Source organism: Alligator sinensis, unplaced genomic scaffold, assembly GCF_000455745.1.
Source record: "Alligator sinensis unplaced genomic scaffold, ASM45574v1 scaffold628_2, whole genome shotgun sequence".
Classification (NCBI taxonomy): Eukaryota; Metazoa; Chordata; order Crocodylia; family Alligatoridae; genus Alligator; species Alligator sinensis.
In genome coordinates, this window is record NW_005841833.1 from 5,526,174 (window position 1) to 5,545,946 (window position 19,773).

General features: G+C 51.3%; 1 protein-coding gene across 1 annotated transcript in view; it reads left to right on the forward strand.

Annotated features, from left to right (window-relative positions):
* The window catches only part of SGSM1 (small G protein signaling modulator 1), an 81,983-nt gene that overhangs the window by 31,704 nt on the left and 30,506 nt on the right, over nt 1-19,773 (forward strand). The window contains exon 5 of the mRNA XM_025199486.1: nt 19,687-19,762. Coding sequence (XP_025055271.1) covers nt 19,699-19,762 — 64 coding nt within the window. The 5' untranslated portion in view covers nt 19,687-19,698. The remainder of the gene's footprint in view (nt 1-19,686; nt 19,763-19,773) is intronic.

A 19,773-nucleotide genomic window follows, 5' to 3' on the forward strand; every position in this document is an offset into this window, starting at 1 on the left:
GGGGATGCGCCAGATGTTGCCCTCGGCGGTGGCTGGCCCTGCGGGAGCGGGGTGGGTGCAGCTCCTGCAGCTGCTTGCCTGGCTGCCGGGGGCCCTGCCTTGCCCTGTCCTGGGGGCTCCGCCCTGCCACCCCAGGCCCGGTAGCCCAGGCAGTGGCTCTGGAGCACGGCACCTCGGGCAGGCCGGGAAGCACCGAGCTGAGCCCCCGCCGGGCTGGGCAGGGCAGGTTTGCTTCCAGCTGCTCCAGCCCCTACTGCTGCATGGGGGAGAGCAGGGCCCGGGGGCTGCGGACTCCTGGGCTCTGGTGCCTCTGACCTTGGTTGCCTGCCTCTGGGGGACGTGCGTAGGGGAAAGGCACAGCCGGGTGCTCCGGGGAGTCATCTCTGTTCTCATTTAAAGTCCCTCTGGGTCCTTTGCTGCCACAGCAAGAGCTCCCGTAGCAGCAGGAGCCCAGCGGGATGGCACCAGGCAAAGCAAACGGGCTGCCTCTGGGCTGGCAGAGCCTGCAAGCTGAGAGCACGGTGCAGCCCCATCTGTACTCTGTTCCTGGTCCCCCCTGCCCCCCAGATTTAGTGAGCTGGTTTGGCAGTGCTTGGAGTCCCAGTGCTGACCCTTTTCCCTGTGGCGAACCCAGGACCCTGGGCTCACCCCTGGGCACATGCCACCCCTGCACCTCACCCTTGCCAGCCATAACTCTTGGTTGTTCTCTCTTGCTGAGCCTGGCTGGTGAGGACCGTCTCTCCTGCCCGGAGCCCTCTCGTGGAAGGGAGACGGCACAGGCTGTGCTGTGGCTGCCTCTGCCTGGACCTCGAATTGTGGGAGAGGGAGACAGAGCTTTCTGTGTTCCTGGGCTGGATGTGGAGTGCCAGGAGGTCACATCCAGATGCTGTTCCCAGCCCCTGGACCAAATTAGCTGCTTTCCTAGGCTGGCAACCGAGTCCTGTTTATTGGTGCTGGTGTGGGGGGCTGCATACACCTGACCCTGTAGGCTGGAGGGCATTTGGCACCAATGCAGATGCCATCTTGCATCTTTAAAATGTGTTTTTGCTGTGGATGCTGCTCCTCTGTGACTTGTGTGTGTCTGAGTGGCCCTGTGTGTCCTGGGGGCAGGAATGACACCGATCTTCCCTGTGCCTGTCTACCTGTCCCAGCTGGTAGGTCACTGACTCCTGAAATGCTTGAGTCCTGCACTTGCACCGGTTCAGGGCTGTTGGCAAGAGCAGGGGAAGGAGGACGCAGGCTGCCCATGTGCACATTTGTGCTCTGGGCCTGTGTGTGTGTGTTCACAAGATGGAAGATGATGAGGGCCTAATTGTAGGCCTCTCTGCCTTTCTGGTTTTCCTTTGAACACACGAGCAACATTTTCTCTCTTTCTATTCATAGCAGCCTTTCGTAGCTTGTTTTGCATATATTTGCTTTGGATGGGGTGCAGTAGCTGATGTGTAGCTTTGTTTGCCCTCAGATTTCAAAGCTTTTTGCAAATGTGGGAAAGAGTTATCCCCCTTCTACAGCTGTGAAAACTGAGACACAGAAAGGAAGCCGTTAGGGTTCCTCAGTGACAGACTTGAGAACAGGACTGGGAGATGCTGGTCATGCCCTTCTGCCTCATGCCCTAGACATCCATCACTGCTGTTGCAATGTAAACCAAGCCTACCATCCACAGTCTTCAAGGAACAGCTGTGTTTGGCATCCAAAGGGCCAAACCGCCCTTCATCCTGGGATGGGTGTGGTAGAAAGGATTGCTCTGTGGTGCCTTGACAACATCTGCCAAAGCCAGAAGGAGGGTGCGACATGTTTTGAGCAGTTGAAATAAAGCATCTCATTGCAATCTGTCTGCAACTTCTCCTGGGCTGAGCCGCATAAAGAGCAGATGAGGAAAGCAAAGGCAGTTAGTTCCCAGAGGAGGATGCTAAAGGCTGATACGATGAGAGGGAAGGAGGCAACACCCAGTGCCCTGAACACAGAAGTTAACACAGTTTTGTGCAACAGACCCATGATCCCAGTCTGGGACCATGTTCTGTCCTTTTCAGCTCCTCTCCTGTCCTCCCGGCCATTTACTGAACTGTGCAATAAGCCACAGGCCTAACCTGAATCCCACATGGCTCCCCCTTCTTCAGGGACCGAACTGTCTGGGCAGTGGTGCGTTGTGCCTCAGGGTTTTCAATACACAAGCTGCTGCATCTTGAAGATGAAGGAGGCAGGGTGAAGAAGAAGGCTTCATGCTTGGAGTGGCAGGTGGTGGAGGTGTGGGAGGCCTTTGGTGTCTGTAGGAGCGTACGCTGCATCTGCTGTGCGGAAGAGCAGCCTTCCCTTGCTGTGTTTTGATGGGTCTGGGTCAGCTTGACCAGAGGGGTGAAGGTTGCATCAAGAGGAGGGGGGAGGGAGAAAGAGTGCAAAAGGATGCGTGGCTGTGAAAAGACACTTTGGCCAAGTGACATCTTGCCTGTCAGCCCACCGCTAGGCCATATTTGTCAGTGTACAGCAGAGTGTCGTGCTGTAAACGCGCTCTTCCAGGTTGTCAGAGTCATGGGATTTTTCTGGCAGCCCTGTTGCATCCTGAGCTCTGCGGGAATCTTGGTGTCCTCTCTGCTCTCGGGGCCTAGTGCTCTTAGCAACAGATGTCTCCACCTTCCTCAAGCTGTTTCCTAGTCTGTTCCCTGGCGAAATCCATGGGGACCCCGTGGCCCTGATTCAGTGCTGAAAAATCAGGCCGTTTATGCACATTGTTGAGCCCCGGGTCTACATTTCCCTTCCAACTCTGTCCCCACTCAGCTCTACAGAAGAAACGTAACCCAGGAAGTTTTATTTTTTGCAGTTCTGTAGTTATTCAGTGACGTTTCTGATAAGTGATCCAGCCCACCCATCTGTTGTGTTTTCTCACCTGCTCATTAGACCTACTTCAGCTTGGTGTGCATGGGCACATGCATGTTTTTTCCTCTTCCTTCTCACCTAACTTAGCTCCAAGTCCAGCTGAAGGCCCAAGTGATTCCCTGCAGATATCAAAGAAGGCCCTGCAGGAACCTTCTCCCTCTCTTCTGCTCTCAAGGCACCCAGCTTTTGCACAAGTGTTATCTCCATCCTGTTTAATTGGTTTGCGAGGCCTTGGCTCAAGCCCTGGGGCAGACACTGGTGTGCTGTGTCTGGTACAGACCTGGGCAGCACTCTCTGAAATTGGGTAGTGCCTCACTTGTCAAGGGTGCAAATGGCTTATCCTATTGCAGGATGTCTATACCGGGGGTTTGCAGCGGTACAGTGACAGAAGGAACTAAACCCCAGGGTAGGTGAGGCCTAGAGCAGAGGGGTACTTGGCACAGAGTGCCCCGGTGACCTGTCGGGATTGCGTGTGGTAATCAGTGCATACGTGTAACATGCCAGTGTGGCGGGGGGGCAGCTGCTGGGAGTCGTGCTGCAGGATGTTGCTGTCCCACCCTTGTTTGGTGCCCCATGCCTGGGGGAGCTGCATGGCTGGGGTCAGCACCGTACCTAAACTCCTGGCGGCCCTGGGCAAACTTTTAATATCAGGCCCCCCCTTTGTCAGAAGCAATGATAATAATAATAATACTAAAAATTACTATTTCCGGGCCCCCTTTCTGTCCGGGCCCTGGGCAGCCACCCGGCTTGCCCATGCCTGCATCTGGCCCTGGGTGGGATGGAGGGGGGCAGATGGCCTGACATTGTTGGCACACTTCAGCGATATGTTTAGGGATCAAATGGAGGGAAATAAATTAAGGTTGAACCTGAAAGCTGAAAATGAACCCCTAGGCCTTCTGGGCAGGGAAGGAAGCACAGCATGACTGGTTGGGAAATGAGAGAGAGTGTGTGTGTGTGTGTGTGTGTGTGTGTGTGTGTGTGTGTGTGTGTGTGGTTTTGTCTGTTGGTTGTTTCTGTCATTTGTCTATGGGGGGCAGCGGGAAAGAAGAAAACAATACCAAGAACAAACTAATATAAAACAAGCAAACACCCCCCACCAGAGAACCCAAACCAGAATTTCTGTTTTCAAGGTGAAATACATCCTGTTTTTGGTGTCTGAACACTGAGAAGGGCTCAGTTTAGAAAGGGTTGGATCTATTTATTTATTTTTGTAATGAAAACTTGAAAAACTTCAGCCAAAACAGGGAAATGCGTAATTCACTGAAGAAGCAATTTGTATGAATCAAAATCTCTCTTTTTTTTTTTTTCCCCTCCCATTGAAAAGCTTTTGCCCACTCCATGTAGCAGCGTTGCAGACAATGACGGGAATTCGGCATTGTACTTGGGGGACAACTTGTTGTAGGCTCGGCCTGTTCATTTTCCTGTTCTGTGCTGTCACTTTACAACAGCACAACGTGGGTGTAGAAACGGTAGTGGATGAGAATGGGTAAAACGAGTGCACAGCTGTAGAGTGACAGCACAAAATGTAGAGCAACAGAGAAACCATTTTTTTGAGGTGTATTGAGGGCGGGAGACCCGAGAGCTCTGGAGGAAGGAATGTCTGCATGGACCAAGCACTCGTCCGGTTTATTCCTCTCTTGCAGTTTTGCTTTCTTACTTAACTTGCCCCTCAGTGTTTTGAATGTTTTGTTAATAAAAAATTGACATGCATCTATTATTCACTTTAGTTCATATTCTTAGACTTTCTTTTCTTTTAGTAGTTTATTGATTGGCCAGAGCCTGCTGTATTAATGATGTTTTATAGTTCTGTATATAGTAGATATACTTTTTTCTTTTCTTTTTTGCCTGTGGGTTTGGTTTTTGTTTTGTTTTGTTTTGTTTTTTGTTTTTAATAGCATGAATGAGCTTTGCTATAGATTTTATGAGAGTCTTTCCTGGATTAGAGGGGCAAAAATCAATCTCCTTTTCTTCTACTTTTTCCACTTAATTTGTTTGCTACACCGGTCTTATTTAGCTTGCAGCAATCTAATGTAAAATTATTACAATCTGACTGTTTCTGCAGCCGTTGTCTGCCCTCTTGGAGTAAGTCCTTGCAGCCATCATTCTGAAATGTCAAGTTGCTGGTGTCAAGGCCAAGGAATCTATTCTGGTTTGTTAGCAAGTTGATATATTTCTAATACAGCTTCACTGGGATCTCCTGGAGGATGAATGCTGGAGCTATCATCAAGGCAAAAAAATTATGATTTTATTCAACTGTCAGGACCGCTTGGACAAAATAAGGCCTGTCAGTCTCCTCTTCAAGCTTATATTGAAGGTCATTGACTATCAAGGAGCCCTCGGATGTCTCCTCCCAGCCAGACCAGCCTTTTTAAATGTGCCTATGTCCAAAGTAAACAAAAGGCTTTAATATACTGCTGCTCGGCTGTCTGCATTGATCTCTGCAGAAAACAATATTTCTAATCACAAGGGGACATTTTCTGCCTCTTTGAAGATGAAAGCACTTGCTTGCAGGGGCCTTCTCAGGTTCCAGCAAGCCTGGGGGAGGAGGTTTTAAACCAAGCACAATTTTCTTGCCTCTGTCTCTTGTATGCTCCCTTTGTAAACATTTTGGGGGAGATCTGTGCTTCAGGCAGCGTAGCCTTGATTTAGGGCTGCCAAGATGTCATCCTTTGGTGCGTGTGCAGCATCAATCTGTTGCCGTGGAAATGCCTGCCTTTTCACAAGCTTAAGGCTTCGAAGCAAGACAGTCTGGGAAGGTGGATCCGATTCCAGTGCAAATGCTGCTGGGAGCTGGTACATTTGCCCAACAGGCTCTACATCCTGAATGATCCCATGCCCATTTTTGGCTTGGTTGTCCAGGACCAGCCATTGGCATGAGTCCGGAGAGGGGCTTTGAATTCGTGGCTGTTGCTGTGCCTCTTGGTATGACATGACTCTCCCACGTGTGTGGTGCCTGGGGTGTGCCTGGCAACCTGCACAGGCGGGCTGGCAGCTTGCTGGGCAAGGCCAGGCACTGGGAGGTCAGGAAACCACCGAAGTAAAGGCTTCTCCTATGGCGTTCCTTTGCCTCATGGAGCATTGCAAGTCTGGTGTTGTACCGGCAGTACCAACAGGTGCAAAGAAAAATGCTGCATTCAACCAGGAAAACAGGACCAGAACCTGCCACCCTTGCTCAGACCTCTCCAGGTCCTGTTGCAAGTGGGAGGTTGGGCCACTGTGGGCCCAGCGTGATTGGAGAGGCCCATTGCTGTGATCAGAGCTGTATGCAGTTTTAGCCTACGTATACATGCCCACTGGGGGGGAACATGGATCTGGCTTTGTGTGCAGCCATAACATTGCACAGACTTCAGCTTTGCACTTAATTTCCCTGTGCTTTAAAGAAAAATGAGAGGCCACAGAACAGAAACCAATTGCCAAACGACGTAGTTGGCTGAACCTGTATTTTGACGCAAAATATCTTGCTGGCAACATATCTGGGCCTTGCAACAGGCTCCCGTCTGTGTCACGTGGCTGATCCCCCAGCAGCAGCCTGTGTCAATGTCTTATTTAGTCAGTGGCAATAAATAATTGATTAACACTTCTCAGCAAGCCAAAGGTCTCAGTCGATAGGATTAGAATCGTTGTTTCAGCAGCTGCCAGAGCGTGGAGCTGCCAAATGATGCCAAACAGAAGCAGGCTGAGTGGTCGGGCACGGCACGGCTTGGCATCCACTCTGCAAAGGCAGGCGGTTTGTCCCGTGGGCGTGTGAGTCGGTGTGGCTGGAATTGTTTCTTGTGGGAATCTGGCATGGGGGCCATGCTCACCTGTGTGGCTCCGGCCAAGTGAACAGGCCAGATGTGACTGGTGAAAGTTGAGCCAGGTCTTGAATCCTGCACAGTGCAGTGGCCAAAAGAGGCTGATGGGAATTAGCAGGGCCAGGGAAGCCGGGATTCATTCGAGCTTATGGGCAGTTTCAGGGAATTGCCGCAGGTTCTCTCCCAAACTAGATCTGCCTACACCTGGGCATCTTGTATCACTGGCTCTGCATTCGTGGTGCTCCTTGCACAGGGATTAATTAGAAATGGACATTTCCTGTCTTGGGAATCCTCTGAAAAAACATCTCTAGCAGTTAAAGTGGCTGGGGCAGGAGCCAGGCAAGTGAAGCCTTTACACACGTCATGGGGTTCTTCTTTCAGTGATAAAGAGACCTTGAAGTCCTTGGCTGAAGAAAGTGCTTGGACTCTGGGAGTGGCAGCACTTTAACAGATCAAAGCACACTTCATTGCGGTTATTTATTGAATAGTCTGCTAGTAAATTCTCCTGCAGATCAGTGGTGGGCTTTGGCTGCAAGCTGCATTGGTGCTTGAGAGAACTGTTTGGCACCTGCCATTGGAGTAATTGAGGCATTGATTCCTGGGAAGATAAGAGACTGTATTTTGCACCGTGCAGATATCAATACTAGATGTTTTATAAAGAAGGCAGATAAATGGACGTTGCGCCTTTGTCTGCTAAAGGAGCCAGATGAACAAAACGGTGCCCTTGGTCTTTTACATGCAAAAAGAAATGAATCCAGCAAGTGAGAGAGAGGCTGGATTGGTGGCATTGGCCCTGGGGGCTCCGCATTCGCTCAGCAGCCTGCCTGTGCCCCCATTGACATTGACTGCCCCCACGCTGCCCTTCTGTGTGACCCCACCTCTGGGGCCCCCTGCCTGGGTCTCTGCAGATGTGGAGCAGGGCCCAGCTCATCCGCTGGCCGTGGCATGTCTGGCAAGGCCTTCCACTGGCTGCTCAGAATGGCTCACCCTTGGGTGCACTAGGCTGTAGGTCTCCTATGGCTCTGGGCTGCTTCAGCCCGGTTTATGCACCACATCAGTGCTCCATGGAGGTGATTTATCTTCCCCGGCCTGTGAGACACCGGAGTTTCTGTTGGGCCTTCCTAGTGGCAGGGAACCATAGACATATCTTGATGCTTTGATGGGAAATGCCAGGAGGATGACCTCTGGTTATCACACTTTGAACTTGGCTGCCTGTGAATTGCCGCTTTCCTTCCTCGTATCGATGCTCATGTGGTTGTCCTAAGTCTGTTTCTGTGAGCATCTGTTTAGCTCAGGTTGGTTTGAGTGTGGTGTTAATAACACCAGTGTCACAAGTTCAGTCCTTGGTTGGACTAGGTGATCTCTGGAGGTCCCTTCCAGACTTATTTTCTATGACTTCTTGCTGAAAGTTTCCTTAGCATTGTGCTGTACGTGGATGCAGACCCCATAGCAGAGTGCTGTTCCTTTTGGGCACTCCCTGCATGGCTCTTGTCAGAGCATCTGCATAGACTTTAAGGAGAGCTTTTCCTGAAGGAGGAAAGGGACCTGGATTCAGCAGTGCACTTCAGGCTGTGCTTAAAGTGAAATCCCTATGCTCTGCTGGGCTGGGCCGTCGCTGCTCTGATGATAGCACCACGACTGGAAGTTTTGCTGGGATTACTCAGTGCTAAAAACAGCACTTCCATCCAAGCAGCGAAAAAGATTGTAAGTGGGAGTGAGCAAATACCAGCTCGTGGAAACATGAAAAACAAACACGCAGGATCAAACCCTAGTTTGAAGCTTCTCTTGGTCACATTTGCTACAGGTGCAGCTCAGGAGCTTTAAATGTACCAGGAAAGGAACAGAAAGTTTTATCTCCCTTTTTTTCTCTTTGCACAAAGGCTTGGCACCCTTTTGGGTAGCAGCACTGTGCCAGCTGCCAAAGCACCGGGTGCAAGAACATTTGTATTAATGCTCTTAAGAGAGAGCCAGGCCACTAAAGCCTAAGCCTGCACTTAACTGCTTCTGTCCTCACACCTTGGTTGTCGCCTCATGCCTTGGGTTGCCCTTCAAAGGCTCTGGCAGTCCCCAAGGTGTCCCAGCTCCCTGCGTGCGAATCATTGCACTAGACAAAGCTCCTTGGAGCACAGACAACGGTCTGTCTCTCCCAGTGCCTGTGCAGCACCGAATGCTCCTGTGCACACCTGGGGTCCCTGTTAAAGTGGCCTTAACTGGGTCCTACCTTTACCTTGGACTCCTTGGATTGCCTGCTTTTTGCCAGAGAGGCTGTCCCTGCCTGGATTCAAATAGTGCATAGGCCATGGGGCCGTGGCAGTGGCAGGGGCTTTTAGGTGCTGCTATAACAAGGGAAGAGCAGTCTTGCCTGTGCCATGATAGCTGAATCCCGCAGTGCCTCCAGGCCACTGAAAGCTTGAGGAAGAACAAAGCCAATGTGCCTTTGTCTGTGGGCTGCTGCTTCTTCTGGTTCCTGCAGCCCCACTGATGACCCCCAAGCAAGCTGCAGGCATGAACCCCCATCTCCACCACACTCGTATCTTATGTGTGCCCTTTTGTTTTCAGCTGCAGGAAGGGATGTGGACTGTAAGAGCCTTAGAGGAGGCAAGAAGGACTCTGTGAGCAGACCCGCGTGATGGCAGTGTCCACGCACACCACGTGCAGTGCAATTGCTGGTGGTTTTTGTAGATGTAGTTAATAAGCAACTGCATTGGCAAAGCACCCCCTTCCCGCATCTCTCTCAAGTGAGTCCTGTACTCCCTTCTCTGCGGACAGGCTGGGTAACAGTCCAGCCATCAGATCAGCACAAAGCAGATGGCTGTGTACCAGCACATGGCCAGCAGCCCTCCTGTCTGACCACTTGTGGTCTCTCTTGGGTGCGAGCATGGCTTTCCTTGAGATCGCAGCTCCCTGGAGACACGAGGTGATGGTGGCATTGTGGCCCTGGGCGTTATGCACAGGCCCGTGCAGCCCGAAGCTGCTGCTGTCTGCACGTGCCCGGGCTGGAGAGGGCTGAACGTGGAGCTGCCTGACTGAACCCCAACTCGGAGCTCTTTTGCAATTATCTTGTGCCCTTGGTGTTCTCCAGAGATGGAGACGGTGATGTCGTGTTTATACACCTTTCAGCAATGAGGGGCTTGGCCACTATAGCTCACGCCTACTCAGCATCTGTTTGCACTGCAGCAAAGCTGTGTATAGATAGATGATACCTGAGCTGGCTTTGAAGTGGGCAGCAGGGACCTGCTAGGCTTGCAGCAGCATGAAGCTCAGAGTGGGCCAGGAAGCTGGGTAGAGCTGCCCACGCTGAGCTGGTGCAGTTGTGGCAAGCCTATTGCTACCTGCAGGCTCGCTTGTTCTAAGCTAGCTGGGTCACGTTCTGTGGCACCCCAGGAAGGGGGCTGTGTTGGAGCTGAGGTCCCTGGAGGCCCCTCGCTGTGCGGGGCACTGCTGGACTGCAAGGGGCCTACAGACCACAGAGGTATTGCAGGCAGCTGTGGCCCAGACCAGTGTTGTTCTGAAAGGAGTTGGGACTAGTGCGGGAGACATTGGGAGAGGGCACCACAGCGCTGGGAGGCTGCTCTACAACCTGCCTGCTCTGATGCTGTTTCATAGCGCACTTGGGGGTGATAATGCCCATGCTTAGCTTTCATTTCAACAGACCAAATGAGCCAAGTTCTTTTGGTCTCTTCTGGCAAGGCGGGCTCTCCACTCCCCATTCATCCCCGTCACCCTTCTCTGTACCTGGTGCTTACATTTAATTCAAACAAGACACACTCAGAATACACCCAGCCTGTGCCTCACCGGTTCCTCTCTTGCTGGGAAACAAAGCCAGAAAGCCATAGGTGTTTCTTTCAGCTGGTCAGAGAGCAGTGCTGCCGTCCCCATGAGGACCTGGATTAAGTGACTTGTCTAACATTGCGCACAGAAGCTGTCAGTGTCAGGATCAGAACTCGGGTCTCCTGGTCCTGGGTTTTTGATCCAGAAACTTCGCCTTCCTCCCAGCCTTGCATCTGTCTGACAGTGGGTGACTTCTTCTCGACCTGTTCCTGAAGTGCCAGAGCAGCTGAACACGTCTGATCACTACAGCGGCTTGTCATCTTAGCCATGTACCAAATGCAGTTATGTTTGCTAGGTGTGTTCATGTGTACTCGGGTACGTGTCAGGACAGATTCCCTTGCTCAGAGACCCGGGGCAGCTGTTGTGTTAGTCTCAAGTGCTGTTGCCTTCTCAAGAGGTGGGAGCTGGTTCTGGAAGCAAAGGGTGCAGGTCTCTGTATAATACTTCTCAGGCTGCCCATGCTTGGTTTATAATATACCATCTGGGAGAGTTGTATGACGCATATGTGGGAGACAATGTGCTTCAGTACAAGTGAGTGTATGATCCATACGATGGCCTGGCCACCTGTATGGGAAAGGCAATTGCCAATGCAAAGATCATCATTCCAATAATGCGGCAGGTAGATTGTCTGTTTGCTGGGGTCTGTGGCAAATGAGTTGGAAAAGCCCAGGTAGGCGCAAAGGCAGAGATATGGGTAAATATTGTCTTTGGCTGATTAAACAGAGGAATTATTCATTTGCTCTTGGCCTGTGCACCCTGGCTCTTGTCCTAACAGCTGCAGCATGCAGCTTGCTCCACCACTGCAAATAGCAGCTGGGGTTAGAGGGCGAGGGGCAGCATGGAGACACATTGCTGGCTTGGGGGTTCCTGGCTTTGAATAGAAGAACGATCCTGGGAATCTTGCAGCAGTCGGGGACCAGGCAGGCACTCGGGCCTTGTGGTCTGGGGAGGGGAGGCTGGTCTTGCGGTTAGGCCTACCCGGGATTTTCATTTAATAAAATGCTTTTTGTCAGTGCTCTGAAAGTTGAACGTTTTCATGGCAAGGTTTAGTCAGAGCTGACACTGCCTCAGGCCCAGGCGGGAGCCATTAAATCAGCGGCTCTGAACCTTTTTAGACACCGCCACTCATTAGCCTTGGGGCCTCCATGGGAAAATGCCAGCTCTTAGTTTTCTGGTGAAACAGGAACATAATACCTTCCAGCCAGGCCCAGCTCCGGCTCAGAAAGCATTGCCTGCTCCCACGCCCTAATGCACGTGGACCGCTACGTGAAGTCTCTCAAATGTGGAGTGCACTGGACACTGGGAGTTTTCAGGGGAGAGCGGGGAGCTACTTCACCTAACACCTGCACTTGTGGCCATGTTGCAAAGACGGGTTCGCTTCAGCCGGGCTGACTGTTTGGAACAAAACCTCACCTGCTGCAATGGCAGCTTCTCTGTTACTAGTTAGATGCTGGCAGTCATGGCAGCCTTGACTTACGTGGCCTCCTACGTGGCAGGCTTTGCTCCCCTATTTCTCATTTCAGAGGCTGTTGCTTGCTGTCTTTGGCTCACGTAGGGTAGGAGGGCGAGTAATTCGTTATTAGAAAGGACCCGATAAAGTCTGCCAAACCTTTGTGCCTCTACGCTGTTAGGCACAGCTGGATTATTACAAACGGAAATTAAGGGAGTGATTAACCAAGGGCACCAAACCCCTCCTTTTCCTCCACGTTGCTTTATCGAGATGGTGAGGGAAGCTTTTGATCTGGTATCTACAATATTAGAACTGGCCTGAAAAAAAGCTGCAATGCAGAATTGCAGGAGGATGCTCCTCTGTCTTTCCTGGTCGCTACTGGCTGAGCACGGGGTGTCCTGGCGCTGCAGGGATGGAGCAGGCTGCGGTGTACTTCCACCAGCTTCACGAGGCGATTTGTAGTGCTTTGCCATTGCACTATAAGCAGCCAGAGCCCCTTGTGTTGTGCTGCCGTCTGGCCCTGGAAGCTAAGCAGCCTTGGGTTCACCTGGAGGTAGGTGGGAGACCTCTTAGTTCCCCTTGGTAGGGGTAGAGGTGGTGCTACTGCAAGAGGGAGCCCTGTTCCCTTAGATTCAGGACGGAGCAGTGGCCCTGGGGTGCTGCTGCTGTGAGTGTGCTGAGATCTCCCTCCAAGACATCCTCCATCTCTAAGCAGCTGACATGCAAGCTGTAGGTGGGCTATGCTTTTGGTGGCACCTGCCGTTTCCTATTCCCTCCCTTCCCCTTCCCCGCCGTGTCATGGTTACACCGTGGATGGTGTAGGATTTATCCAGGTTTCCTGGCCAAATTGCAGCCCCCATGACTGCTTCCCTTTGCTTCCCCTCTGCATGCGTCCTTGTGCCAGAGGAGCGTGGCATGGGCTGGGCCCTGCTGACCTCTTGCCTCGGGGAGCTCAGTGGTATAACCACAGTGCGCAAAGTGCTCTGGGACTCTCTGGAATGGCACTAGGTCCAGACAAGACCAGGCAGGGCTTCACAGCCATGGGCTGCTGCTGTCTTAAATAGGAACGGCCCCTTCTAGGCATGCCTGTAACTCTGTAAAGGTGTAGCATGTTTGTTCTCTTAATGTGCCTTTGCTGCTGCAGGCCAAAACCTTGTCCCTGCAAGGGCCGCTTGACATGTGCTGCCGGACCAGCCGTGGCAGGAGCTTTGTGTTTGCTCAGCCCACAGCACCCTGAAGCTCTCGTTCACTGCTGCTATGGTGGTAAGAGCTATTAGTAGCGGCAATATGGGAATGCCAGAAATACAGTTCCTTTTCGCCAAACAAACGCCCTCAGATCCTACATCAGCTAGACAGCAAACAAGTGCCTTTAATGGAGCAGGCCAATTAAAACCTGGCTGTCCCTGGGCACTGGGGCTGTTTCTCTTGTTCTGGCTCTCATTGCTTTGTTCCTTCATGTGGGCTCCTTAGATCTATTTACAGTGATTATTAATTCACTTGTGTAGATTTTGGATGGCAATCTTTTTGCTGGCAGTCCTCTGTAATTTCTTCTCTTTCTGAGCAGCCACAAATTTTGCTGTGTGCAGGTATCGGTCCCAGGTTCAGTGACCAGCTGCTCTTGCCTCCTGGGCTTTGTGTCTCCGTTGAGCGCCCCAGTCACAACCCCGTTTCCTGTCTCGTTCCTTTGCTCGGTGTTGTTTTGAATGGCCAGTACTGGGCCACTTCTTTTTTTTATCCTGGCCGTGTAACTTCCCACCGGCCTGCATCTCTAGGAGGGTTTCTCTGTGCGTTGTGAATGCTGATGACCCTTTGTATTGTTTCAGCAGTGAAGAACCTCAGTTCGGGGCCAAATCCCCCATTGTGCCAAGGCATGCAACTGGCAGTCTCTCCCCCAAGGAGCTCGCTGCCTGTGTGCTAAGTGTGGGGCTGTTGTGTCACAGAGTGGTAAGACCATGGCCCTTGTTACATTGCTTTGGGCACAATCAACCCAAGACGTATGAACATAAGCATTGCCATTTACTGGGTCGGACCATAGGTCCATCTTGCCCAGTCTCCTGTGTTGCAAAGGGACAGATCATGGATACTGAAAGGGAGAGGGAACTGGGTCTGACTAGGGTTTTTCTCACTGCTCCTTTCTTATTTGCAGTCTCCAGCATTTAGGGTCTAGGAAGTCCCGATTCAGAGGCCGTGCCCCTCACTCCTGTGCTCAATAGGATATGCTGCCCCTTTCCTCTAAGCACGTGTCCAGTCCCTTTGTGAATCTGGCTGACCTCTCTGCTGCCACCACGGCTGGTGGCCACGAGCTCCACGCTTTAATTCTACGCTGGGTGAAAAAGAAAAACATCCTTGTGTTTGTTTTAAACTGCTGCCCTCTATTTTCAGTTTGTGACCTCCTGGTTCTTGTCTTGTGAGAGAGACTAAAGAATAAATCCCTTTTGACTGTCTCTTCACTGTATAGCATTTTGTAAACCCTTCTCATGTCTACCCTCAAGTGTCTCTTCTAAACTGAATAGGCCTGGCTTCTTGAGTCTCTCCTTGTACAGACACCCCTCCATACCACTCATCGTCTGTGTTGCCCCTCTCTGGACCTTCTCTAGGTCTTTTATATACTTCGAGGTGTGGGGACCAGAACTGGGCATGGTATTCCAGGTGTGGATGCACCATGGATTTGTAAAGAGGCATCATGATACGTTGCTTTGCTTATAGTTCCTTTCTTAATAATCCCTAACATTTCCTTTGCCCTTTTGATGGCTGCTTAGCACCGAGCTGATGTTTTTACTGAACTGTCCACAACAATTCCCAGATCTCTTTCTTCTGTAGCAGCAGTTAATGTCGAGCACATCACAGTGTAGGTACAATTTGGGCTATTTTTGCTTGACCCTTACCTACATGGACTTCCATCTGCCACGTTGTTGCCCATTCACGCCAGCATGCCAGATCCTTCTGTAGATCCTCACAGTCCACCTGGATCTGTACACTTTGAATAATTTTGTGTCATCAGCAAATATGGCCACTTTGCTACTCACCCCCTTTTCCAGGTCATGTATGAATATGTTAAAAAGCACTGGTCCCTGGGGGACCCCACTGTTTACGTCTTTCCATCTTGAAAACTGACCATTTTTACTCACTCCTTGCTTTCTATCTTTGAGCCAGTTTCTAATACAACAGTGGACGTTCCCTGTAATCCCATGATTATCTAATTTAGTTAAGAGCCTCTGATGGATGACCTTGTCAAAGGCATTTTGGACATTCGAATACACAATGTCAACTGGATTGCCCCTATCCAACAGCTTATTGACACCCTCCAAGAGCTGCGATAGGTTGGTGAGGCATTTGGGACCCCAAAGAAGTTGTCAAGTATTTGCACATACTGTGTGAGGGTGGGGGAAGGTGCATGTGTTGTGCAGGGCTTAGGTCATGCTGAACTATGGCTTCGTTTCACCGAAGAACTTCAGCGTCAGCCAGGCAGAAGGAGCAGAAGCACATTTTTTTTTTTCCTTTTGTGAATGAAGGAGAGAAAAGCCACCTTCTGCCTTCAGTGTTTTTCTGTGTGTTGGTTGGAGCCTCAGAGCCTGGCCTGCGCCCCAGCATGGTCCAGAGCATTTCTCCGTTGTATTTTGAATCGTGCTGCTTGTGTAGGAGTGGGAAGCATGGGTGTGCTTCTTCTCAGCAGGTGACTTGCCTCTGCGAGGGAAAGTGCCGTGATGCTTCTCTCCTGGTCGAGGTGGGGATGGCCCCTGCCTTGTCCCTTGGGGCTCTGCACATTGCTCCCTTCAAACTTGCTTTCATCTCGTGCCCAAGCGCCCTTTCCACCCCAACCAGTGAGTCAGTCTTGAAATGCCAAGTCATAGACACGCGGGTCTAGAAGTCTCTGTGCCCTGAAAGCGGATAAATCTTCTGGCATTTCAAGCCTCCATGAGTTGTCTTTGGCCTTTGTATCTCTTGGTTTCTGGCCCCTGCAGGCATTGAATATTTGGGCCCCAAACAGTTTAACTCTTGCCTCATTTTCTGAGGTCTACAAGGGCATCGTTGTCATTAGCATCTCATGTCCCATCGTCAACTGCCTGGGCTCCATCGTGCTAGACCCTGCAGAGACCGCATGGGAGTCCTTCAGCTCTGCATTCAAGTTGAGAAGAGTGGGAGAAACAAGAAATGGTCCCCCACATACCGATGGAAGTGGCATTTCATCTATGGCCGGGTGACGTAGGCACAGAGGGTTTGCGTCCCTCGCGTAGCTTCTCGTTCCTTGGCCGCCTCGGCTGTGGGCTTCGGATTCGGTGCCAATTCATTCCAACCACCGGAGACATGGCTGAAATCATCCCTCGCGGATCCTGCCTCCCCCTGGGTTGAAGAGCTGTCTCTATTAGTCACCAGGCACGTAAGAGACAGAAGCGCGCAGTGAGCTGACCCACTTGTTGGGAGAAGGTGGTGGGGGTGGATTTAGCTTTTGTGTGTGGGTTTTTTTAATTCTCTATTCAGAAATGAGCTCCCTCTAGTCATGCTGACAATTGTACATGATTGACCTTGGCAAATTGTTATGAGGGGGCTTTAATTTTCCAAGTGATAATCATTAGGTGTCTCGCACACGTCAGCCTTGCTTGGGCAGGTCTGAAGATGCTGGGTTGGTTTTGTTTTTGTTTTTTTCCTCTCTGTGAACAAGACCCATCCTAGCACAAAACATCCTGACAAGTGGAGCATTTTCTGCCTGCCGTGAGCCCCACTGGGCAAACTTCCCAATGCTTGTGAAACCAAAGAAGAAAGAGCGAGATGCATTGCAGAAACTGGAGAGATACAAATCTATGTGCTTTGGAAGGGAAATTATTTTGGAGCTCAAAGATGGAAAGGTCTGATCCTCTGCTGACTGCAGGGACGAATGATCACAGTCGCTGGTGCTGGAAGTTGCAGCTGCCCTGAGCTGTGAGAGTGGCTGTGCATCAGTCACGGGGCCCTGAGCGAGCTGTCCCTAGACTTCACCTGGTGTGTGTCCGATGGAGCCAGGCGGCAGGGATGCAGTGCTGGGCCATCAGCTGACAGGGCTGGCGCAGCCAGGAGGAAGTGTTGTGCCAGGAGGGCAAGTCCTGCAGCGTGGGAGGGACTCGGAAGGCATTGATGCCAATTCTCCCAGGGCTGCTTCCTTTTGGTCCTTCCTCCTAAATGCAACTTTATGTTGTCTTTGCACTTCCCAGGCAGCTCCCAGAGTGCTTTGCAGCTGCTAATTCTAACCCTCCCTGTAAGGAAATTCGGTATGTTCCCCATTTAACAGGTGGGGAAACTGAGGCACAGGGTGGGGCTGTGACATGGGAGTGGAGGGCAAAGGAGGGGGCTAGCACCTCTCAGTAATCATCACCCTGAACCTCCTTTCCTGGCACTGAAGGTGTGGGAGGCCGAGAAGTCCCGCCACACTGGCTTGGGGAGCTCACAGCATCTCCAAGGCTGGGCTTCATCATTCATTGAGCTGCAGCATCTGCTTTGTGGCTCTTCTCCACCTCCTTCCTATTAGATGCCTCATGAGCATAATTGGATTTCATGCAACCCTGCATGCTCACTCCCAAGGAGCACCAGAGAGGGCAGGTGTAAAGCCAGCTCCCAGAGAAGCTGGCTTGGAAATGGGGGTGACAGGGAGCCTCTCATCCAGACAGCCCGAGGGTGACACAAGATAGCAGTCACCCTTTGCTGGGCCAGGATGAAAAGCATTGAATTGTTTTGAACCTAATAAATGAAACGAGCTGGGGGCTGAGCCTGATTTATCTCTGCCCCTCCCCATCTTTTCTCTGCATCTGCTTGAATCACTGCTTGGAGCACTGAATCTGCTTCGGGGGAAACTGTGCTCTGTGGAGTGCTAGAAGTGAACCGTGAGCAGCAAGCACGTATGTGTGTGCGTGCGTGAGAGAGATGCCTTCCCAGATTCAGCACTGCCTTTGAAAAGGCAGGTAACACCATGTACGCAGAACAGGACCTTAAGAAGTACAAAGCATGGTGGAGAGTGGAAGTGGGGTATTTGGGTATTTCAGAGTTAACATTGATTAATTCAGAGTTAAAGTTGCATTTAGGAAGAATCCAAACTTGCCGGCATATGGGAATGCACTGCAGAGCCTTTAAAAAGACTTTGACTCTGCCTGGCAGTGAAGCTGTGAAAAGAGGGAAAAAAAAAAAGGTCTAGGACCATGAAGACCAAAATGTCTTAATTGGAGTCGTACAGGGACAGCTAGCTGTGTCAGGCAGAAGGCAGGGGAGAGGCACTGTAGAGACTAACTGGTTCAGAGAGGTTTGAGCTTTCATAGACAAGGACCTACTTTCGTACAGTGATTACAGGTGTTGCTACAAGGTAAGGGCCAAACTGCAGTTCACTGGCCACCTGCAGCATGCGGTAGCATGCTAGCTGGTCCGAGCCTCCTGGAGCCATCTGCACAGCCTGTAGTACCCTGCTAGTGAACCCAAGCAATGGCCCAGCTGAGGGAGAATGCCTGACCCGCAGGCTACCTTTTAAGTGTTTCTGGGGCAGCCAGGAAGGGCCAGACCCCAGGACGGTGTGTGTAGACTCTGGATGGGATAAGAACTAGACCTGTCTGTGCTGCCTTTGCTTCTGCCTGCGTGCGCAAGTGTCAGCCTGATTGATTTCCAAATGGATGATCGTGAATAATGAGACATCAGGGCTCTCCAAGCATGTTGGAGCCAGGTTGGAGGGAACCTGCGTTCCAGCTCAGAGACCAGTTATTCATGAAGGGGGGTTCTCTCTGGTGAGGTGGACCAGCTGGAGATGGTGGTGGGGGAAAGATAAGCTGGGGGGTAGCAGTGGGAAACCTGCTGGGCCCGGGTGGCCTTGGCTGCTGTCTTTTCTCACACCCATCCGGAGCTAGTCTCTGTCGTGCAGGAGTTGCTCCTCTGCCGGAGCCGGGCATTCCACCCAACCTTCCACTTTGTGACTGCAGATTTATGGCCCTAATGATTTGGCTTCCAACCTACATGACAGCCTCCTTCTAATTAACTGAACCGAAATGTGTGCGTGCCAGGAACGTGTCACAGGCAATGCACACAGAGTTCAACACTGATTGCATTGCATTGCTATGCAAATAGCGCCTCTGTCCACGGGAGGCGAATCGCTGACATCTGAGTGGATGGGCTAGTTTTCGGGGCAGCACGTGACCTGGAACTGGTCAGATCCGTCTCAAACAGGAGGGCATGAAGAGCTATAAATTGTATTGAACTGGACTGGGTAGCCCAGCTGAAGGTGCCTCCTAGCTAAATGCTGCTTAGTTGACTATACCTTGTCTAGGCTAAGGCCTCCTGAGGCTTTCTTCAACATTTTCCCTTCTTTGTCCCTGCCTGTCTCTCTAAACCAGTAATTCCTAGCCAGGGTGTTGTGAGTTGTTGTTGCTCTATTATTTTCCTGTAGTCAAAACCTGAATGAAAACTTAAGAGCTGGCATTTTCTAAGGGTGCCTCGAGTTTACTGGGGGGTGTACCTTGAGTCTAAAAAGGGTGCTTTCAATTGTCCTGCATGCTGCCCAGTTGGATGGTGGCTCCCTGCTAGACCACACAGTTGTGGCACGGATTGGCCACGCGGCCTGTTAGCATTTTCCAAAAAGGTAAGAGAGCAGAGGGGTATCCCCTTATGGAAAGAGAGATAATCCAGTACCTTCAATACGCTGCTGCACTCCAGGTGGTTTTAATGAACTCTGCTGTGCTTGCGTGCCACAGCCACATGCCTGTCACTGAAAGCTTTCCCTGCTTGGTTCAACAGGTGAAGCAGATCATGGAGGAGGCAGTGACGAGGAAGTTTGTGCACGAGGACAGCAGCCACATCATCTCCTTCTGCGGTAAGGTGACG